Genomic DNA, 23611 nt, shown 5'->3' with positions numbered 1-23611 from the left:
CCCCCCCCCCCCCCCACATTGAGCACGCGGATCCAGCCTCGGGCTCCTGCCCTGGGCGTGTGGACCCCAGACTCGGGCCTCCTCTCTTGAGCGTGGACCCCAGGCTTGGGCCTCCTGCCCTGGGTGCATGGACCCCAGACTCGGTCCTCCTGCCCTGCAGGGGATAGCAGAACTAAACATTCATCTCTGGAAAACAGCACAATCTTTCCTCAAGGGAAAAGCAGTATGTTCGCTGCTTTATCTGAGAAAGCACGTCCGTCCCGCGTTCCGGTGTGCTCCCCGTGACTGCGCTGGCGCAAAGGGCTGAGAGATGTCACTTGTAAAGCACCTAAGGCTGTTTTTCTTTATCCCCTTTTTTTTTAAGCAACGGAAATGTCCAGATTCAAATACCACAGATACAGTGAGAGGGTTTTTGACAACAGGACAACAGTATGGGACAAAAAAAAAGTGGAAACGAGGACATATTTTGCTAGAGAGCAACTTGCCCATCTCAGCTCTGGGCTCTTAACGAAAGCTCTTAAAGACACAGAGAGCTCGTTTCCGGGTTCAGCTCACTCCTCAGGGAGCGGGCTGTTTCCTGGGTTGTGGACTTGCTGAGGAGCCTGGCCTGATGAAGCATTAGATTATTCAGGAAGGAGGGGGCTCACGTGGGACGAGGGCGCTTCACTCATCACAGCTCCGGGGGCGAGAGCGCCACAAGGGCCCAGTTCCCTTCTGTGTCTAATTTTCATTTAACAACCACATCTCAAAGAGAACTGCACACACATGTGCACGCGCACGCAATATCCAGCGTGAGCCGAGCAACAGACCCGTGTGTGTGAATCACACACATCTCCCTACGCAGGTCTAGAGAGAGAGGTCTGCCCGATCACGTGGATGGAAAGACAGCAAGGCTTTGGACAAAGGAGCAGGAAAGTAACCATGAGGTCAACTTGTCTCGGATCAAACTACAGGACTTCCTTTTTCTGCTGCAGGATTGTTGAGTGACTACTCGGTGCCACCCTATACTTTCTCCCAGGTTGGGGAGGGGGAACCACGGCTAGACCCAGACCCGACTCCCGACTCCCAGGCCACAGACTCACAGGCCTTTATCGCGAGTGCTGGCAGTCTCAGCTGATGTCAATGTTTTGTTACAATAAAAGAGGCAACTTACTTTTTTCTAGGATCCCTAAATTATAACATAGAGGTCTTAAAAAATCACTCATCCTGGAGCCAATTTTTCCCGTTTAAAAACATTCTTTCAGGGATACCTGTGTGGCTCGGTCGGTTAAGCGTCTGACTTCAACTCAGGTCATGATCTCACGGTTCTGTTCGTGAGTTCGAGCCCCATGTCAGGCTCTGTGCTGACAGCTCAGAGCCTGGAACCCGGTTCAGATTCTGTGTCTCTCTCTCTGCCTCTCCGCCACTCGTGCTCTGCCTCTCTCTCTCTCTCTCAAAAGTAGATAAACGTTAAAAATAAATAAATAAATAAAAACATTCTTTCAGGTGAATGGATGAATCTATCGTCGAGGTCATTCTCAACCTGGTTTTATCCTCTTAGGCACATATTTCACCATCACGGAGAAAACCAGGGGACCAGCGGACGCAGCCTGGTCGTGCGACCATCCCTCACTTAGCTCCCATCAGCCCAGTCTTACCCAGGGCGAGCTTGGCCATCTTCAAGTTGTTGGTCCAGGACTCTTTGATGGCAGGCGTGAACGTATTGAACACAGCCGTGAAGAACGTGGGCCGCCCGGACCTGCCAGGGACAGAGGAAAGGCATTCGTGTCCCGCATTGTGCCCCATCCGGGACACCGCACCCTGCCTGCCAGGCGCCATCACCAGACCATGAAGGCTGGCGTCACGGCAGGGCGGGCTCCCCGGCCGGCCAAGGAGGCCCCTGGCAGGGTCACTACTAACTTGTCCTGCTTCCCGGGAAGCTGTAACTGGAGTCTGCAGCAGTCCGCAGCCCTGATCTCCTCTTCTTTCTTCAAGATGAGCCTTTGTAAACCTGACGTCCAGTCGTGGGCTACTGACTGGTTTAGGTTCTGCCAACGAAACACATACGCGCACGCTTTACGTGCGTGAAAAAGGCGGGGCCGGCACAAGGAGGACAGCAAGGCGGGACCAGGAAAGTTCAGAGGAGACAGTAACGCTCTGTTGGATTCCAAACACGAACCCGGGGCTCGGGCCGCGTGCCGGTCTGGCTCAGACATGTCTGAGAGGGAACTGCTACTCAAGGCCACGCGCAGACGGAGGACGGCAACCCTGAAATAGTCCCGCCCCACCCGAAACGGGAGAAAACACGCAGGCGGACTGGTTCTTGAAACCACTGTAATCGTCACGTCTGGTGGGACCCGGAGGCACGGCCACGCTCTGACAAGGACTCACAAGTGACAAAAGAATTCCGAGTCACGCGGCTTCGACCGTTACCTGATAGTTCCCCTTGAGGTTACCGATCAGCTGGGAAATCTGACCGATGACGTTCAGGTCATGTAGGAGGTTCTGCAGATCCTGGTACAGCTGTCCCGGCCCCACGTACACCTGGTCTGCAAAACAAGCAAGCAGCACGCACCTGAAGCGCCGTCTGCACCTATGCTGGCGGGGGGGAGAAAGCACTAAAATTAAGATTCCGGTCGACTTAGAATGTTTTTAAAAAGTAGGTACTTCCAAGCACTTGGTGGTTTTTCCTTTTCTAAGTTTTAACTGTGGAATGATTTCAGACATAAGAAAGACGCACAGAGGTCCCCCGCGTACGCCATTCGCCCTGCGTCCCGGGACGCCGCGATCTCACGGAGCCACACAGACACAGCACTGCTAAGTAACCTGCAGCCTCCCCACTCAAGTCATCTCGGTGCGCGGTCCCACGCGCACTCAGCTGCTGTGGTCTCCTTAACTCTCCTCCGGTCTAGGCCCGTTCCTTGGGCGTCTGTCTTTCATGACCTCAACTTTGTGACCCGAGCCAGTGAGCTGTTTCACGGAGCATTTCACGCTCTGGCTCTGACGGACGGTTTACCGCTCTGGGTGTTCTCTAAGCCTTGTTGATGTCATTGCGGTAAGCGGTGTCTACACATGGCACCGGACCCAAACCAAATTTCCCGTAACCAGGGTCATCCGACACCAGAGTGGGCTCCCCAGTGCGCTGTCTCTAATGTGAACAACAGGAACACAGACAGGACTCTCGTGTCCGGGGGGAGGGGAGAGGGGGACAGCGTCCCTCCAGGGCCCGCCCCCCCGCTGCCCTGGACTCAGGGCGGCCCTGCAGGTCACAGGACGCAGTTCCAAGTATTCTGTCACTTCCCCCCACGGTCACACAGGCAGGATTCACACACAGAACCACACTCACACCCCCACACTTTGAAGAACGTGCAGTGGTAGCCACACTTCTCTCCCACGTCCACGGAAGTATACCGCCTCGCGTCCCCTCGACAGTAACCGGCAACAGGCAGAGCAGGAGCTCCGACCCAGGGACGAGGGGAGGCTCCGCTGGGTGAGCAAGAGGTGTCTCTCGGGGTTCATGTTTCCGTGGCACCAGCTTCATGGCGTCAGCCCGCGAGCCAGTGGTCAGAGCTGCCCTCAGAGCTCAGCACGAGGCTGTGCCGGGTTGGGCATCGACACTCGGTAAATGAAATTGAGTACGTGTGTTGTTAGCCAAAATTATCTTAAATTACAAACGTACTGTTAGGGAAGAACAGGATGTAAAGTTGACCCATGTGACCACGGGGACGGTTTTTCAGGCGTGGCCCAGAAGAAACCAGGTCTCCTGGTTGGTTCCAGGCTCCACTGACCGTGACTCAGAATCCTTAAGAGTTGTGAACTAGGTGCCCTGTGTTTTCATGGTGCGCGTGGCCCAGCACATGGGGCGGTGGGGGGGACAGAGATCTGAGGCAGGTTCCGAGCTGTCCGTGCAGATCCCGCCATGGGGCCCCACAAAAATCTGCCACGCTCTGGGCAGGTGCCGGTCCCGCCCGCCCTGTGTGCCCCCGAGGACGGACAAGTACAGCCATGCCAGTGACTTTCACACTCATCTTCAGGGACAGCGACGGGACGGAATCCTACACAGTCGCACGCACTGCCCCACAACATGCTCAGCCTGCACCCATTTCTCCAGACGTCTGAAGACCTTCTCCTAGGAACGTGTTCAAAGAGGCGACGGTGGGTCTCCTCCAGTGAAGACCCCATCCCCTCCCCGGCCCCCATTAGCACAGTTCCCTGAAAACTGGGGGTGCCCCAGACGTGCCGGTGAACGGACGGAGGCTGTAAGGACCCTGCATGAGGAAAACCCTGGGGCGCCTGGGGGCTGAGTCGGGTAACCTTCTGACTCCTGATCTCAGCTCAGCTCACGACCTCACGGTTCATGAGTTCGAGCCCCGCGTCAGGCTCTGTGCTGACAGCGTGGAGCCTGCTCGGGATTCTCTCTCTCCCTCTCTGCCCCTCACCTGCTGGCGCACGTGAGCTCTCTCTGTCTCTCTCAAAATAAATAAATGAACATTAAAAAAGAAAGAAAGAAAACACCTTGTCTCTGGCGACAGGTGAATTCATTCTCCTGTGAACGCACTCCCAGACAGGCTGAGGCCCCGTGCACGTAACCCCGCCGCTGGGGTGGAGGCGGCAACGGGGGCTCTAAGGTCACCAGCTCTGACTCACAGTGTCCGTGAAAACTTTTCAGTCACCCCGGAACAAAGCACGGAATTTTGCGAAATACCTTCAAGAGGCCTGTTTTCTGCAACGAAGCCGTGGGGTCGCAGAGGACCCAGCACGCACCCGGGGGCACCGGCCCCCAGCGCAGACGTTAGCGCCAATGAAACGTCACGGGTCGGGGAGGCGAACCCAGCGGCTCTTCTGGGGACGAGGCGTGTGTGCGGCTCCTGGGGCCCACGCGCGGCGGCCACGCCGGCAGCTTCCGACAGTGGTTGCTACGCAGTGACGCCCACACTTCATCTCCAGCACTGAATAACACACCGAATTTTCCGGGCTGGCTTTCAGAGCACAGCCATTCCAACAGCAGGAGAGTCATGGGGCTATCCACAGAGCACAATCGTTCCTACTTCGCGGCTCGAAATAATCGAGGCATGACAAATCAAGAGAATCAGAAGGAACACAAGCAGTGTGGGCGCATCTGAATCCGTTCTATAAAAACCCTGAGCCGCTGGGTACAGGCCTGCTGCACCGTGACTCGTGGACGGGCACGGTTCTATCTGCACGAAAACTAAGCCACTCGCTGGCCGCAGGCTGGTGCGAAGGAGATCAATACTATGGATTGGCTACACAGACCGGGTCACTTTCTGGCCCCAACAACAGACTGTCCCTCGTTCCTGATGAGTCTGGACCGGGCGGGATGACCCCTGCTGCAGAACTCGCCAGTGACCACATTCCCAGCCAGCGCCTCTGGAGCACAGGAGCCCAGACGCCCTGCCCGGAAGCCTGAAATTGCCCCGGAGAAGCCCGACTTGAGTTCGGTCTTCTAACGCACACGGATTCCACACGTTTTAATTTGTTAAAAAAAAAATTATCTTTAACCTGGAAGGCATTTAAACCACCAAACACATTTACTCCACACCGGTCTTTTCGGAGCCCAGAGCTAAAATTGCAATCCACCCTGTGGACAGGGAAACCACGGGACTGACGGCCACACAGCAAAGCTGCACCCCTAAACCTGGAACCCAGCAAACAGACGTCCCACAGCCGTCCGTGTGTAGGGACCTCCTGAACTGTAGTCTCGGTGCCCACCGGACCCCCAGCTCTGGGCAGTGTCTGTCCACCGGTCACCGCCAAGGTAACGCCCACTGTCCACGTAAGGTGGGTGAGCCGTACCGTAGGAACACCACGATAAAAACGTTAACGCTGAAACAAGTAACATGTCCAACACAGAACTGACACCGTTAAATGACTGTGTCAGGAAACCGGGACATCAGGGTGGGCAGTGACCCTGCCAAGTGCCCTTCTCAGGACTCCAGGGCCACGAACACTGCTTCCTGGAGCTTCCTTGAGGCCTTTCCATCTGGAAAGCTGCGTCCAGAAAATTCCCAATCAAACCCTTCCATGGCCACAGTCTATTAACGATGGGCGATTCCTCCATGGATGGACAAGCACGTTAAGTCTTTCTCCTGGAGAAGCTGGTATCACCTGAACATCACCAGCCACCTTCATTCTGCTCTTTGCTGTTCTGAGAAACAGACAGTTTACCAAGTAACCAGCAGTGATTCAGTTTTCCTTCTCTGACCCAATGCTTCGTTCTCCTGGCGTCTGACCGCACATGTAACAGAAGCACGAGAGCAAGAGGAACATAGGATGAAACATGGGACAAGGGCCCCTAGGCCCCAAAGCAGCGTCTCAGGTCCCCAAGTCCACGCAGCTCCACACTGACCTTAGAGCCCTTCCTTTCAGATGCGACAATCCCTAGGTTGCCTGGGTGGCTCAGTTGGTTGAGCGTCCGACTTCAGCTCAGGTCACGATCTCACAGTTCGTGGGTTCGAGCCCCACATTGGGCTCTGTACTGACACCCAGGAGCCTGGAGACGGCTTCACATTCTGTGTCTCCCTCTCTCTGCCCCTCCCCCGCTCATGTTCTCTCTTTCAAAATAAATACTTCAAAAGCATTAATGTTTAATATAAAGGCTCATTCCATGCATAAAAAGGCTTACTGAAAGTTCCCATTCATAACTCGGGCAGAGGCCAGCAAGTGAGTGAAACTCAGCCAGGTTTTATTTGGATTAAAAGAGAGAGAGGGAAGGAGAAAGTCATGAATACTATGCTATGTCCAAAATCCACAGTCCAAAGACCACAGTAATATTTAGTAAGAAATATTACACAACTGTTGAAGCATTGCCAAAGTTATCAGGACACCCTTGGCTCATCTCACCCCGTCAGGCGCAGAGGCCAGCACCCCCTCCACAAGGAGCCTGGGGAAGAGAGAAAGGGCTTCCCGGGCTGGTCCATGCAGAGCTGAACCTACAACCCAGATCCACACACTCAAGGATGTCCTGTGTGGCAACTCAGTGCACACTCAGGAGACAGGAGCCAGAGCCCTAACTGCTTATGTGGGAAATGCAGAACAGAACAGAAATCAAACCTGGGGAGACTGAATGCACCCATGTGATGGGATTTCCCCATAAACCCACAGGATGCACACCAGTGGAGACAAGCTCAAAGATGAGGGTTCAGTCTACACTTGTCAGCCAACATAAAATACAGGCGCCAAAGACGACATCATCCAACGGCTTGACCATCTACCTGGGTCCTTGGATTCATGTTGAGGCCACGGAAACAGGGTCTATTAGGTCAGTGCAGATGCCAGCCCCACAACGCACAAGCACGTTAGTAAAAGTGTCACTTACTTGGCTTAGCGTTGGCAACGACCGCCAGGCTCTCAGGTGGGTACACCGGGGGACACCTGTTTTCTCCAGCACCTTCATTATTGCCGTACTCTATTACTTCTACGTGTCCGAGAGGAACACTCCACTTTAACAAATACCTTTGGCTGGTGGACATCGTGCTGCTGTCCGAGGTGCTGAAACATCGTTATTTCATGGTTAATTAATTACGTGCGCAAGTCTTGATACTTTTTATATCCCTTAGTCAGGTGAGTAACATCCACCTATTGAAACATCCTGCTCATGACCTTCTTACTAACAGTTACCACTTGGTTCCATAATGAGGCCTCCCCTTAGATGAGAGGGTAGGAATTCTTCACTGTCTAATCCAGGAAAACGGGAGAACACGAATGCTGATCTGCCAGAAAGCTCTCAGTTTCCCACAAGAGCTTAGAGGGAATGAACTGGAAGACCCCTGATGACTCTTTGAGCAAAGATGCTCATGGATTCTGGCAAATACTGTTAACAGGGAAACTCTCCTATGTGCACAGAGATATTCTCTGGTCATTTCATTTGAATGAACCTTAAAGTTCCTCGTACTGTTGGTTGTGGTATAAGCATTTTAATAAGATTAAATCATGTCATCATACTCCATGTTTATAATACTTATTGACTGTGGGGGCAGCTGGGTGGCTCAGTTAGTTGAGCATCCGACTTTGGCCCAGGTCATGATCTTGTGGTTCAGCCTGGAGCTGATTCTGTGTCTTCAGATTCTGTGTCTCCCCCTCTCTCTGCCCCTCCCCTGCTTGTGCTCTGTGTGTCTCTTTCTCTCAAAAGTAAACAAATATTAAAAATATTTTTTACTTATTGACTATGTAGAAATTACACACAAAAAAATCCCATGACCTACAGAGACTATTTTCTTCTTTAATGATAAAATGAAGCACGCAGAGAAACATACCAAGCATACTGGTTCAGGTAGGTGGAAAATGCCAGAGCAGCCACCTGTGTGACCACCCCCCAGTCCAGGCTATAGGGCTGCCAGCACCCTGAGGCCCTCCATGTGACCAGGAAAACCCCACCCCTCTGAAGCAATCAATGTTCTTACTCCTACTGATAATCAGTTTGCTTTCTTTGAGATTTTTTTTTTTCCAATCAAAATGTATTTGGGAATAATGCTTTACACTGAAATCCTTGACCTGATAGGAGTCAGCTGGGACCAAAGCTCCTGGACTCCTCTCTGCTATGAAAGGGTTTGCTTTTCAGCTTGTAGCCCACACGGGAAGGGGGAGAAGGCAGAGTTCAGACGCTGGTAGGAAATGAAAGACTGAGTTCTATGAATTAGATGTGCTTTATATTTAAAAATGAAGAGGTTTGTGAACTTGACCTCAAATTTCTACCCATCCTATTTGAATCAAAAATCTTTGCTTCTGCAGAGGTTTGGGATCTCGATGTTCTGAGGTTATCAGGGGGTCTCCTGGGGCTATTTTAACATCTCCACCAGACCAAAGTGGGTCCTCCTTCACCACCTTCCAGGAGAGTCGCTGATAACACATCAGTGGGAACTGAACTGTTCCTCTTTACTCACTTTGTAAAAAGGTGTCAAAACTCGGGACCTATGCCACAGCCCGGGCATTATTTTAAAAAATAGACCTGGCAGCTAACACAGCTACATCCATTTTTAAGGATTCATTCGTTTCTTATTCGGCTTGAAATTTTTAAAATTACATACAAATTTCAAAAGAACCAAATGGACATGGCTCCTTTGGTGGATCATGCACCTGGGCTGCCCACGAGACGCTGCATGATGCCACGTGCAGGGAGGGTGGCCCTCCCACTACATTCAGACAAAGGTTGCTTGCGAACAGCAAATACGTTAGGCAAGAAACACCCACATCTGCTCTGTGCTGAGCTGTCTACAAAGTCATCTCACTGTGTGACCTCATCTTTCATGGCGGCACCTCCCGGGCAGGCAGGGGGCGTCTGGGGCAGCCTCGCCCAGAGCCAGTGTGGGGAAAAGGCACTGGCTTCACCTGGAAATGGGGGGTGGGGGCGCTTCCTGGGCAGTTAAGCCTGGGAGCCATGCTGCTAACCACGTGCCATTAACTTCCGTGTTGCAGGAAGCAGCACACGGGCTGGGAAGCCAAGAGCAGAAAGGTCTTGCTGGGGAGACACACCCCGCAAGCCTCCCCGGGCGTCCAGACTCGGCACACACCTCACAACGCACGGACGCCACTGGCTGCTCCTTTCTACACGTGGACGAAGGCAGGGACCAGACCACACCAAACGTGGCTGCTTCCAGAGGTCAAAGTGTGGCCACGGCAAATCGAATGATAAACGCTGAGCCACTGACAGGGACCAAACAAACAGGATTCTTGCCAAAGGGGGTGGTCGTTTAAAATCGGTAGATTTCCCAGGGGCGCCTGGGCGGCTCGGTCAGTTAAGCCCCCGACTCTTGGTTTTGGCTCAGGTCACGATCTCACGGTTTCGTGAGTTCAAGCCCCACATCAGCTCTATGCTGGCAGCACGGAGCCTGCTTGGGATTCTCTCTCTCTCTCTCTCTCTCTCTCTGCCCCTCCCCCACTCATACTGTCTCTGTCTCTGTCTCTCTCAAATAAATAAACTTTAAAAGAAATAATAGGGGCGCCTGGGTGGCGCAGTCGGTTAAGCATCCAACTTCAGCCAGGTCACGATCTCACGGTCCGTGAGTTCGAGCCCCGCGTCAGGCTCTGGGCTGATGGCTCAGAGCCTGGAGCCTGTTTCCGATTCTGTGTCTCCCTCTCTCTCTGCCCCTCCCCCGTTCATGCTCTGTCTCTCTCTGTCCCAAAAATAAATAAAAAACGTTGAAAAAAAAAAAAAGAAATAATAATATAAAATAAAATTGGTAGATTTTCCAGCCTTATCTCATAGCTGCCTCAGATCAAGTGTGGCCGAGGAGGAGCCCTAACAGAGGTGATGGTTACTGGGCAGGACCGTGCCAGGCGCTGAGCTGAAAGTCTGACGATGGTCCTGGGCTGGACCCTCACAGAGGTCCCAGGGGTGCCTGGCTTCCCCACCATATGAGCACGGGTGTGAGGCTCAGCGAGATGGGGTGGTTCCCAATGTCCTGAGAAGGCCGGGCTGGGACGGGGCTGGAACCCAGGCTGTGCAGCGTAAGCCCATAGAGACTCTCCCACCCGGCTGCCCGCTGAGGCCCCACTCAGCCTGTGCTGGGGAGGGCCTAATGCCTGGCTTCCGCTGGGAGGGGAAGGCCTCACTGTCTCCCTGGCCAGTCTCCACGCTGTAAACACACACGGTGGGCGATTTCAAGCAGGCAGTGGTTTGGAAACCGTCTCCCAAGCTCCTGAGCATGAACAGCAATCCCTCTCAAGCCATGACGAGCTGGCTCAGGATATCAGCGTGTGTGACTTTATAAAACACCCGGAGCATTCAATTCAAAACATGCCATTTTACCTCAGTTCCCTTACAATCCACTTCTACGTGTAACTTCTCAGATTTCGTCAACCAGCTACAATATTCTAGGTGTTGGGGAGGTTTTTTTGTAATCTTTATTTATTTTTCAGAGAAAGAGAGAGCGAGTGAGCGCAGGGGAGGGGCAGAGAGAGAGCGACACACACACAGAATCTGAAGCAGGCTCCAGGCTCTGAGCTGTCCGCAGAGCCCGACACAGGGCTCGAACTCTCAAGCAGTGAAATCATGACCTGAGCCGAAGTTGGATAGTTAACCGACTGAGCCCCCAGGTGCCCTGGGGAGCAGTTCTAATGATAAACAAATTTAAGTGTAGGAAATGCTGAAGCACTATAGCCTCGTTTCTTTGGTTTCACAGTGAACATAAATGCCTCCAATATAATTATATAAGATGCACTCATCAAAAATGTATTCACAGAGAGGCAGCTAAGGAGAAAAATCTGAGTGAGCAATGATACAACAAGACTGCAGAGTGATTTAGGAGGCAAATAAAAGAAACTCAATGTAGCTTCTGGTTCCAACGTTGGCCTTACGTTTAAAGAGAAATAGACCAAACGTCCCTAATCTCCACCAACAGTGACCTGGCGACTTAACAATGGACTCCTTTATTATTTTTTTAATTTTTCAAGTGTTTATTCATGCTTTTTAAGAGAGTGACAGAGTGTGAGCAGGGGAGGGGCAGAGAGAGAGAGAAGGAGACAGAATCCAAGGCAGGCTCCAGGCTGTGAGCTGTCAGCACAGAGCCCGACATGGGGCTTGAACCCATTGTCCCTGAGACCATAACCTGAGCTGACGTCGGACGCTTAACGAGCTGAGCCCCCCAGGTACCCCAACACTGCACCCATTTAGCCCTCAGCTTCTTGGGGACCCGACTCTCCGCAAACCCTCGGCTTGATTGGGACCTGGCCCCCCGCAATCCCAGGAGAGGGGATGAAGACATGCACACAGGCCAGCGCAGCACGGATGGGAGCGATCACGGAGTCACCCGCTCAGCCGGGACGCGCCCCGCACGCGAGCATGAAGATACCCCGGTGGCCGCGGCAGACGCTCACCGTGTGCTGACCGTGGCACACACCAACACATCACTCAGCATGAAGATCCGACGCTCCTTGGTTTTCATGATCTCCCCTCTGTCGTTGTACACGGTTTCGATCATATCGTCAGACCGCACGAGGTACCGATTCCCACTGCTGAGAAGCTGAACATTCAAGGTCAGGCTCGACACGGTTCCCACAACCAAGTTCATCAAAAGAAGAAAACAGGTGAGCAAAAGTCTTGCAACATATAGGCATATAGAGTGTCAACGTTTACAGATTTTTCCTCACGGAGAGTCCATGCACTTTCAAGGCAAGCATGCTTCATATGTATGCTATTAAGAATTCAGAAAGTGGCTTTTTTCTTAAGCTAAATAGTTGTATGGCCAGCGTCTGCAGTTATCCTGAACAGCGAGAGGAGACTAACCCTGTCCTCGTAAACACAATGCCTCCGGCAAGGAGGGCTCATTCATTTCCACCCGGCGCTCCTCATATTCCCTTCTCCTTAGATGACGTGCCCGAGTGCCTGCTCCATTCCTCACACACCGCCGTCCACACCTAGCCACCACTCTGTTCTTTACAACACCGCACAGCCGAGAGTACTTACGAGTGCAATGCTACTTGGTCTTACTCTTCCCAGGGTAACAATTATGGAAACATCTTTGCTTCTTGTGATTCCCCACATTTTATTTCACTGAGTCAAACACGACACCCTTGGTCTTCGGAGACATGCTTTGTATTAATTAGTAAACTGAAGTAAGTCACACAGAAGTCGGACTTCTTGCAACAATTCAGCCCAAAAGGACATCTGGAACCCTCAGCCCAGATGATCAGTAGCGTGTCTGGATTGTAAATCTGCAGCGGCCGAGCTCACCGCCTACCTATTCTTGACGTGCTCACAGGGTAACGGGGCTGTGCGCACAGGTACGGAATCGGTAGTGAGCGACAAGGCTCTGCCTCCTCGTCCGCCTGGGCTCACTCTGTGCCGCATGGGTTTGCAAACGCTGTGACCACAAGCGGGCATGACTCTGAACCACGCAAACTGTCATTTAATGCAATTTTTGGCTCATAGAAATTCCCATACAAATCACTTAGAAAATCAGGAAAACCCGTTCCTTAAAACGTAATACAGTAAAGTTCTCGTAGTTAAACTGAGTGTCACTTTGTGCTCAGAAATTACCCCTAATGACAAAAACGAAAGGTGACATTAGCAACGATACATACGATAGATAACTATCTATCTATCTATCTATCTATCTATTGACAGCTCCTGTCAATAACTTCTTCTGGGGGCCAGAGCCATGCACAGCTATGGAAAAGCCCACCTAAAACCAGCTTAGTGTTGCAGGAAAAGGACTTGTGAACGTAAAGAGGAAACAGAGCTCTGCCCAGGAGCTGCTTTCCTGCCATATTTTGGCCCGTTTCCATGACGAACACAGCTTAAGACACGCACAGATGGGTGCAGGTGAGAACGTAAGCAACACTTCCTGATTTTATCGTGACCATCCAAAAGGAAATACTGCATTCTGGCAACAGATTCAGCTACGAGAGCTGATGGGAACCACCATGGCGGTCCCGGACCCGTCTGCGGGTCTCATGACAGTGGGAGCCCCTTCCCCGAGAAAATGTGCCACGACCCGCCTGACGCTCCCCACTGGCTTCCAGACCAGGGCTCTGGGTCACGGCATCGCTGCAAAGCGTCCACGAGATTAGTAGCAAGCAGGTGACATACGGGTGGCTCATTAGTAGAAAGCAAACCGAACACCAGCCCAGACCGGGACGCCTCGGGCAACCTTGTTCAGGTATCGCTCGTTTATGGCTTTGGCCACGTGCTTGATCTCACAGCGCTGGTCAGCGTCCCTCTTCCTCTCGTTGAGCTTCTCCGCCAACGTCTCCAGCTCCGTCAGCGCCATCTGAAGGGGCAGCCGGTCAGGGTGCCCTTTGGACGTGTTCTTCAGCATGTCCTTGGGGAGAGGAAACACGGTGAACAGGGGGCACGTGCTTGCTGGTGCGGAGGCGCAGACGGCTGCACAGGCACGCGTCCAACCAACACCGCGTGGCGCACAAGCCGGCAGCGCTCGGGCTACTTGTGGGGAGGAACAGAATGAGCACGGCGGCCAGGATGGTAAGCTAGCTGACTCACGGTTTGGCTGAACACCAGAACGGCTCCTTGTGCAAAAACAAACTCACTCAGTGGCTTTGCTGATGGAGGAAGCCAGCGTTTTCCAATAACAGGCACCATAATCACAGGCACGCCACATCTCGGAAACGTCCCGTGCCCGGCAGCGGTGTTCAAGGTCATGCCTAGACCGTTTCCCTCCAGCGGAGCCGGACCAATGGAGCCCGGCCCCACGCACGGCTCCAGCTGCTGTGTTTCAACAGGTCTGCTCCCGAACGCCAAGTGGGCACGGCTGCTGGGGCGCCTCGGGCCGCAGCCCCGGCTTCCCCGCACACGGCAGGGCCTCGCCCCACCCCGGGCGCCCCACCCCTGCCAGAAGCCTCTGTCTACGCCTGCAGGGCCACAAAGGGACGAGCAGGCTGCAGGAAGGATGTGCGGCAGGGAGTGACAACGTGGTCACCAACAGAATGACGTCACGTGGGTCAAACACAGGGGAGGCTCTCAAGAGCGACATCTAAGTGACAGTCCTGACGTCACCACCTCGATTCCACACAGGCCCTACCGCGTTCCAGCTGCCACAGACGACGTGCTGACCTCTGCCGAGGGAGGCAGACACGTGCGGGTGTGCCCCCCTCGGGCCAGCCTGGCCCTCCGCCCGGCCTCCCCATGCTAACACCTGCTTAACCCGAGCTTGAACTCAACGGCACCCTCATCTTCTAAACCTGCTTTTCGTTCTTTATCGGGAAAAAACAAAGCACCGCACAAATGATGAAATACTTCTGGTCTGAACGAACACTGTATGCTGAGCTGCGATACATCTGCGCCCCCGTGAGTCACATCAAATCCTGGCAAGGGAAGTCGACAGTCTCACGATGGGTTCTGGCTCCACCGTCACCTGCTGGCAGCATCTACGTGCTATCTGAGCGCCATCAGGACAAGCAGCAGGGAGGACCCGCCAGATGCCGGGACAGAACCATGTGAGGGAAGAGGGGAGTCCGTTGTTCTCTCCGGACTGTTACTTATTTGGGGACAACGCAGGACAGGAGACAGGAGTGGGATACAGCGAGACGAATTCCAGGAGGACCACGTGTTGGAACCCGCAGGCCCAGGAGACCTGGGAAGGTTCAGGGAAGGCTGTGGGGTCCTGGCGCCACAGGGGCCCGGGCCCAGGAGAGCCGGGGATCAGCACACAGACAAGGAGGACAGGGTGCTGACGGGTCACAGGAGGGGAAGGAAGCACACCAGTCCCCAGGCCGTCCCTCCCCGAGCACTGACAGTTCAGGAGGGAGGGAGGGCACTGTCCTCCAGCTCCTGGGAGCCGGGTCTCCGGGCGCCCCCACGCAGCCCTCTCAGGTGCACAAACTTCACCCCGTCCGACTCCTGCTGTGTGTCTTCCTAAGTAACCCGGACCCTCCCTGAGCCGCCCCCAGAGTGAACCCTGAGGGACAGAGGGCGGGCCACCAGGGAGCCTGCTCACGCATCTGGAGACATCTCGGGTGAGTCTCCCGGGTGCCCAGGTAGGACGGGGAGGGGTGGGGGAGGAACACCACAGTCCCAGGAAACAAGGGCGGGGGGGACAGAAACGCGCCGCCTTTTGTAAGGGGACTGCTCTTAGACAAAAATCAGAGAAACGTCACCCAGGACCACGTCCTTGCTCTCAAGCAGTACGAGGCTCAGAGCTCGTCCTGAGAGGCTTTTGTTCTGTTGCCCACGGCCTTCTCACCCTTCTGGAAAAATTGATTTTGGTAAAGCCCTGTGCCAAAGGTTTGCCGTCGTTTATTAACGGCTAACCAAAAGCCGGAAAGCCAGACTGCAGACTACGTCCGACTTTAATTAACTAAGGACGAAACGCTACTCACGAGCGAGGTGTGATGACCCGACAGTACCTCAGCGCACGCGGAAACGCGGGCGACCGGCGATCACTTAGCAGCACGTCACTAAGCGCGGTCTGCCCAAGCACTCGAACATACACCGCACCGGTTACAAGCACTTCCGTCTTTGCTCTTGGCGCCTGGGTCGTGACCTACCGACCGCCAGCACCTGTGGCCCGGGAGGCTGGTCCCCGTCTAGCTACACAAGGAGCTAGCTGGTTTCTGGGTGTGACACCTTTCTTCCTCACCACCCTCTGCCACCCTCTGCGGTGGACCGACGCAGGCCTGGAGCCTCACGTTCGGAGAGCCTGGCAAATACCTGTCAACTGGAGGAATAAAACGCGTTTCCCGGATATTCTGATCTCAGGGGGAAATCATCGGGCTTTTGTTGTTAACATTCTGACCCAGGCACTTGGAAACCAGACACCTGATCTAACACGTTCGTGTGACTGGACACGCACCGGGAAACACAAGTGGAAAAGGAAGAAAGACGAGAGTAACCACAGAAGCAGCCGATGTTCACGTTTCACGTCTGTACCTTTTTCTTCCTATTTTCACGACTCCTCTGCATAAAAGGAGTCAGTAAGCCGGGCAAAGCCGCCCAACGTCCTCGGGAGGGCAAGCTGAGGGATCTAAGAGACCCAACGCCGCAGGGGCCAGCGGGACCGTCCTCAGAAATGCCATTTTCAGGCAGTTCCGGGAGGTAGGTGCAGAGCGCCCCCGGTCGCGGGGTCACGGGCTTTGGAGTGGACAAGGGGTACGCACGGACAGTGCGTCACACGGGAGCGGGCCGGGCTTCCCAGGACGGTATTTCCTACCCCCGCTCGGAACCAGTCCTGTCAGAAACAACACGTGTACTAGTCTGAATAGCGTTAGTCTGAACAAACGCGGGGTCCGCTGGGAAACCTCTTCTCCGGGGAACCTCCCGCTCCCTGGACTGTCTGTGCACCAAGCTCACGGCCGGCACGGTCGGTCTGAGTCTCCACTCAGTCTCCTGAGCCTGCGCCCGCCCCCAGGGCACAGAGGATGGGACGTTTTCCCCCGCAACCCTGGACCCGACCCTGACTTGGCAGACGGAGCAGGTTCCTCTCCGCCCCGGGGAGTCCGGCCACCTCCACCCGCGCGCAAGAGCGCGGGTGGGGCCCGGGGCCATGTCCACGCTCGCTCGGGGCCCCTGCCCACGACCCCGCGTGCCCTCACCTGCAGCAGGAGGATGAACTGCGGGAACCTCTGTATGGGCTTCATCATCAGGCTGTAGAGTGTGATGCGGTCGGGGTTGCTTTCCTGGCACTGCTGTGAGGAGAGGCCTCGATGACCCGAGCTGCTCCCAACACGGGGGCCGCCCTCCCGCCCGACACAGACGCCTCGGCAGGGCGCACGCCCTGACCTCGCGACCCCCTGACGCCTCGCACGCCAGCGCGGGCGAGCCCCTGTGCTTTAGGTCTGAGCCGGCCGGGGCTGGATTCCCGGCTGAAATCTCCCGTTTTGTCATCCGGTGCTTTCAGGGCCACCTCTGGGGGCGCCCGGGGGGCTCAGTCGGTTAGGCTCAGGTCATGATGTCACCAGTTTGTGAGTTCGAGCCCTGCATCTTTGCGGAGCATACAGCCTGCTCCGGATCCTCTCTCTCTCTCTTCCTGCCCCTCCCCCTCCAAAATAAATAAACTTTAAAAGAATTAAAAAAAAAAAAAAAAAAGAACCACCTCTGATGCCAGGCAGCATTTATCCGTTTACCAATTCATTTAATCCTCTAAGTGCTGAGTTAGTTTCTGGGACCCTACAATCACCAGAAAAGTGCACTTACAAAAAAAGAAGAAAAGAAAACCACAGAATCCCAAACGGGAGTCGTGAGGACCCTTAACGGTAGCCCGCCACGGGCGCTGGAGCGAGATCTCCGCGGTGGCCACGGACCCCCTGCATTCAGGCCCAACCTCCAAACTCCCTACTTCAGGCTCCAGGTGTGAGGGTCTCAGGGGTGGGGGTGACCCTGGGTCTGTTCTGTCTGAGCTGCCCCAGCTGCAGGCCGCCTGGTCCCTCGACCCGCCTCTCAGCCTGGGACGGACACCCCACCGGGCTGGACCATTGGCAAACCGGGGTGGGGTATCCAGCTCCCCCAACACCGGTTCCCGGGCTTGACCAGGAGGTCATGGGACAGTGGGGGCTGTGGCCGGCTCCCCTGCTGACATCTCAGATACGGTCCCCAAGACAGTTCGGCCTCCTGCAAGGAAGGAACTGTCTGAATGGCCTATATTTTCTTCCCCAGGAGAAGAAACGCCGTGGTACAGAAAGACCACCGGGCACCGAGGCCACCAAGGCTGGGGGCTGATTTAATCCCTCGGCAAGCCTTGACTGGAGGAGGAGAGGAATAAGGCAGCCTTGATCACACTGTGGTCAGCAAAAATAGTTTCCTGTTCGCTCACTGCCGGACAGCCTGAGCTTCGAGAATACGGTTCAAGTAACAGGACCAAACTCTGGCTGGCTCCAGTGTTCCAACGGGAACTGGAGCCTCGTGCAACTGAGGTCTGGGCTCGGTAGCTGGCCGCCGTGAGCGTCTGCAGGGATCCCGTCGGTTCTATGCGCAGCAGCCCCCATGGCCGTGAACTAAATATCCCGGGTCAACGTCCCCCAGCAGGAACCCCATGACGTCCAAGTCAGACAAGCCTGGGGAGGGTAGCCCTCTCCACCTGACATCAGAGCCCCACTGGGGGCCACATCCTTGTGGGTCAGCTCACTGCTCTGACTTGAAGGGGGCCAGAGAGCTCTACCCAGATCCCAAATGTTCGGTCTCCTGCTCCTGATACTATGCTCAAGGACAGGAAACCAATGGCAGATCCTTGGGGGCCCGACCCTCACATTCTGTCCGTCCACGTCTACACACATCCGAGGACCCGATCCTCGCTTTCTGTCTATTCACGTCCACACAAGTCCGAGGATGTGCAAATCAAGGTTGTTTTCAAAGAGCCAAGCCACTGCTGAAAATTCATCTTTATTTCCAGCACCGACCCCACACCTTGGTGCCAAAATCTTTGTAGAGGACGTTACACGTTTAGAGGCAGGGTTTGGTAAAATCTCATTGTCAAGTGTTTTCGCATGGAACCTGTTATCAAAAGGCGTTAAAACCTAAACGAAAAAGCAGCAAGTTCTTACCTTTAGAAACTCAAGGAAAGCAGGTTTCGTGGCACACGTTTTCTTGAGGATTGCCACGGCTGTGCTGAAATTATTCACATACTCACTGTAGGCGTCCAGCACCATGGATTTGGAAAACTGAAAGACCAGAGAACACTGGGAAGCATCAATGATGCACAGAGCCCAGACCCTCCCCCTTCCAGGACGGGATAAAAGGTTTGAAACCTGCCCTAAAAGCCACCTCTCGGGCACCACGATGTCTGCGCAGGACACACTTCATTATGCCTGGGTGTGATTCCTTTTCCGTCTTTAAACAAACTCGTCAGGAACTGTTTGGACAGCTGATCTTACTCTGCTCCCCCTGGTGCCCGTGCAGGCAACCCGGTTCACATCCCCGGCGGGCTGGCTCTCAGGGAATAAGAGTTCCTGACTACGGGCGTGTGGACATGATCATTTCCGACACCCTTCTGTAAGCTGTGGCCGATCCTCACTGCGGATTTCCCCTGCGGGAAAGACTGGCACACAGGCCCCAATGTCCCAACGAGCCGGCACTGACTGTCCCCTGGAAACGCTCCGGGGCAAGAAGAAAATCAATCCCCTCCAGCCCTTGTGGCTGAGGTCAGTGTCCTATCCATCCGTCTGTCCGCCTACTGTCCTGTTTTCCTAGAAACACCAGGAGGCACAACCACCACCCTCCCGCTGGTATTCTTCTAAGATCCGGCAAGTTCTCAGGATAAACAGGAATATCCATAGCGGGTATCTGGTGTGACCATCGCTTACGGCAAAATGCTTTCACCTAAATTTTATATATAAGTATCTATTTTTTTTTATTTTTTTCCTTTTAAAAAAAAGCTTCCAAGGTAAATAAATATTTTAAGAAGAGGAATAGAGTAAATGTTTATGCTAAACCCAGAAAATAGCCAGAAAATGCAAGAACAAAGTAAATATCCACGGTTGCTTTGTTTTGTTTTTCGTAAAGGTCCCCGAAAGGGATCCTACAAATATCTCAGGAAGAGCTCGTTTCTGTGTTCAAGGCATCCTGTAACTTATATACGTCATTAAGGACACACAGTCGTACAGAAAAAAGGAAAAGGTTTCTTCATCGTTACTACAGGGTTCACGTAGCGTTCGAGCACTTGAACCTCCAGCTTTGATGGCATTCTTGTCTTCACGCAGCTAGGGAAGCCGTTCTCCTGAGCTACAACCTCCTGCATCCAGAGAGACCGCTCCCTCACGCACGACACACGGTCACAAACGACCAAAGATAAAACCTCTGGGTGAGACCAGAGGCTGGGCTTCCCGGGCAGCGCACGGCTCCCCCTGCCAGGAAAGGCTCATCCTGTGTCAGCGGCCGCCCGGCCACCGCATCCGCACCCCACACCCGGGTCACAGAGGACAAGCTTCAGGGCAGCGGGTCGGTATTTTCCCACAGGGCGTTTTCCGCCGCGCCCTGACAGGGACAGGGCTCAGGGCGAGACCCACCTGACGAGGGCATGAGCGGGACAAGGCGACAACCCTGTCAACAGAGCCGTGGCGTTGGCCACAGTCCACAGAAAGCACGCTCAAATCTCCTGCTGGTGCACAGTCCGCCCAGACCTCCCCCGGTCCGCCCTTGGCCTTCGTGACCCTTCCCACTCCTGTGTGCTGGGCAGAGCGCCCTGTCCTCACGGTGGCCTCGAGGGGCCCTGCAGGGCACCAGGGCTCCCCGCCGACACCGACGCACTGTCGCAGCCACGTTCACTGGGACGGGACGCGGCTCCGGAGCCCAGGACAGCATGGGGCGGCTGGGCCGCCGAGAATTACCGAAGCCACGAAGACGTCCCCGATGGTCTCCACGGAGTCCCACTCGGCCACGCGGCTGGCCAGCGCGATCTGGAACATGCCGTGGCACTGCAGCAGCTCTTTGACCCGGTAGAACACCGTCTTCAGCTTCCTCTCACTCAGGATCTTCGGTTCCATCTCCGACAGTGGCTTCTCGTAGCGCTAAGAAACACATGGGGAGGCGGCGTGCGCCACACACGGGGGGAAAGCCACTCACGACAGCGTTCACCACAAATCGCCGGACTTCACGTCAACATGCAGACACGGCACTTAGGGTCTTCTGAGGGTTCTGCAAGTTTGATTATGTCATGGCTCATACACACGCACACACACACGTGCAAGAAAGGTGAGTAAAACCTGCGTGTACTGTGTGACACGGTGTTTCAGTACCTCCAGAATCCTCTTGAGAGCATCCACGTAGTTTTTCTCACTGTCCACAACTGAACCCAGGATGTATCTTCTTACCACCTGTTGGCAATTTGAAAATACGATGGTAACAGAGAAAGTTTACTTCTTGTTGATTAAAGGAATTGCTTGTTCTGTTTTCTGTCTTCAGAATAGTAGGTAAATGAAACCTTCAAAGGCCTCTGAAATACTTTAAATTGTGCAGTAACTAACGTCACAGGCACGAAACATACTTGCTCCATGGCTATGATTTTGAAATGTTTTAATTTTTTAATTAAAAAAAAATTTTTTAACCTTTATTCATTTTAGAGAGAGACACACACACACACACACAGCATGAGCGGGGGAGGGGCAGAGAGAGAGGGAGACACAGAATCCGAAGCAGGCTCCAGGCTCCGAGCTGTCGGCACAGAGCCCGACGCGGGGCTCGAATCCACAACCATGAGATCATGACCCGAGCCGAAGTCGGATGCTTAACCGACTCAGCCCCCCCCAGGTGCCCCCAATTATGAAATATTTTAAACCGCAAATTATAAACCGTAAGTACAGCAAGACAAGTGAAATTAGAGTGGTAACAACAAATGCATTCACTTATGCAACAATTATAAGCTAAGTTAATTGTACTTGACGTGTCCTACGCTGACTTACGTGACACTTCACGTATAAATTGAGTATAAGAAAGCAGTTCTAGTCTTGACTCAAAGAATGCTATTAGCAACATTTATCTCATAAAATTATTATTCCGAAGTCGGAGAAGAAGAAGAAGCTTTTGAAAGATAGAAGAATAGATTTTTCTTTTTGGCCAAGAGCTTCTGACCAAAGACGCACCCACGAGGCGGAGTGCACAGTGGGTGAAGTAACAACCCTCCACAGTCTGGGACGAGCCACTTCAGACAAGGACGTCACTGTTGTCGCTATGCAGGTACACGCACGGACAAACGTCTGGCCGCACGATTCCTGGTAGCGGCCAACGTTGATTCCTGGCCCTTGCATCAAGCCCACACGTATTCTGGCAAGTTATTTTCTCCAATAAACGGAAAAGAGAGCACCAAATTTCAGGAAGGCTGCCTCTCGGCCACACACACCCGGAACAGCAAGGGGGAACCACCAGCAGGGAGTCAACACTCACCGCAGGAACCACACCGCCACCCAGTGGGTGGACATGGCACCCGCCACGGGGGAAAGCCCTCAGTCCAGAACATTCCAGGGCCACCAAGTCTTCCAAAACATGACTGACGCGGGAGCAATTCTCTGCTCCACAAGAAGGACCGTTCAATTCACAAAATTAAGACGCAGATCAGTGCTTCCGGAACACGTAGAGAACAGAGTGATTACTTCAAGAGCCCAGATGTGTCTGGGATTAAAGCCAGCTCCCACGAGGGCGCCCACCCGCCCAGCCTGGTCGCCCAAATTTCAGATTCCCACACACTTCAAGTCTCCCGAGGCAGAACATTCAGGGTCAAACCCAGGAATTAGAGACATTTTTAAAAGTCCTAGAGGATCCTAATGTGTCAGTTCAAAGAATCGGGAGTCGGGCATAAACTTGGAAATACAAAAATAGAATAAAAAATTCCAACAGGTTTTGTGGCTCCTACAGGTTGGGTTGGCCCTTCTAGGAAGTTAAATCTAACGAAGTGAACAGTGTGCCCCACGTGGACACGGGTGGTGAGGCTCCAGGGTCGTCGGGCTCGTCCTGAGGGCCCAGCACCGTGGCTGCGGACGGGGGAGATCCAGGCCCAAGTGGGCGTCTTCACCACGGCCAGGTGGACAGATCAGGAGGAGCGCTGGCCAGGAGGGCGGACAGCACGAGGGCCCAGCTGCTGGGCCCAGGAGACACTCAGTGGGGGGGGGGGGGGGGGGCCCCCCCCCCCCCCCCCGCCCGGCCCCCCCCCCCCCCCCCCAGAGCCCCGTCCCCAGGCAGGGCCCCCAGCCCGCGGCATCGATGGCACTTTTCGAGAAACAGCAAGCAACCCATGAAATAAGAGAATTTCTTGTGTTTTTCTTCCCAAACAGGGCGTGAAGAGAACGCTGGATACGTAACATTTTAGTTACGTTACCTCGTTTCGATCTGGGGAGAAAACGATGTGATAAAGAACACGAGCGCCCCAGTCTGACGTCTCTCGGGACAAGTCCCACGGAGAGCACGCCCGGTCGCCAGAGGGGAAGGGGAGGGGTCTCCGTGAACCACGACCACAGGGAAACCTGGGGGGACACAGAGATCCTGAAGACAAACCCTTCTGTAGCCCCCGTCCTGGTGGCCTGTCCCCGGGTGCTGACCTCACCATGCCCGCGTGCACCGTGCCCACGTCTGTGTCACTGTCCCAGGAAGAAACGCGCACAGACACGGCATCCCTGTCTCAGAGAGGAGAACGGGCCCGGGTGGAGAGGGGCGAACCTCACAGGACTGCCCAGCGAATCCCAGTGCAGGGGCTGGGGCCAGGCCCACGGGACACCGTCCTGGAGGCCCTTCCTCAGCACA

The 23611-nt window shown here is 54.2% G+C and overlaps 1 protein-coding gene across 1 annotated transcript in view; it reads right to left on the bottom strand.

Moving 5' to 3' along the window:
* Window positions 1–23611, bottom strand: part of ARHGEF10 (Rho guanine nucleotide exchange factor 10) — an 88854-nt gene that overhangs the window by 30636 nt on the left and 34607 nt on the right. The window contains exons 11-20 of the mRNA XM_040490414.1: window positions 21118–21195; window positions 20710–20889; window positions 18928–19044; window positions 16984–17076; window positions 13587–13757; window positions 11812–11957; window positions 7316–7488; window positions 2413–2528; window positions 1900–2027; window positions 1612–1738 (exon numbers count right to left, since the gene is read on the bottom strand). Coding sequence (XP_040346348.1) covers window positions 1612–1738; window positions 1900–2027; window positions 2413–2528; window positions 7316–7488; window positions 11812–11957; window positions 13587–13757; window positions 16984–17076; window positions 18928–19044; window positions 20710–20889; window positions 21118–21195 — 1329 coding nt within the window. The remainder of the gene's footprint in view (window positions 1–1611; window positions 1739–1899; window positions 2028–2412; window positions 2529–7315; window positions 7489–11811; window positions 11958–13586; window positions 13758–16983; window positions 17077–18927; window positions 19045–20709; window positions 20890–21117; window positions 21196–23611) is intronic.

This window comes from Herpailurus yagouaroundi, unplaced genomic scaffold (genome assembly GCF_014898765.1).
Source record: "Herpailurus yagouaroundi ecotype Mexico unplaced genomic scaffold, PumYag 181, whole genome shotgun sequence".
Classification (NCBI taxonomy): domain Eukaryota; kingdom Metazoa; phylum Chordata; class Mammalia; order Carnivora; family Felidae; genus Herpailurus; species Herpailurus yagouaroundi.
This window is presented reverse-complemented; position numbering and strand designations above follow the sequence as displayed.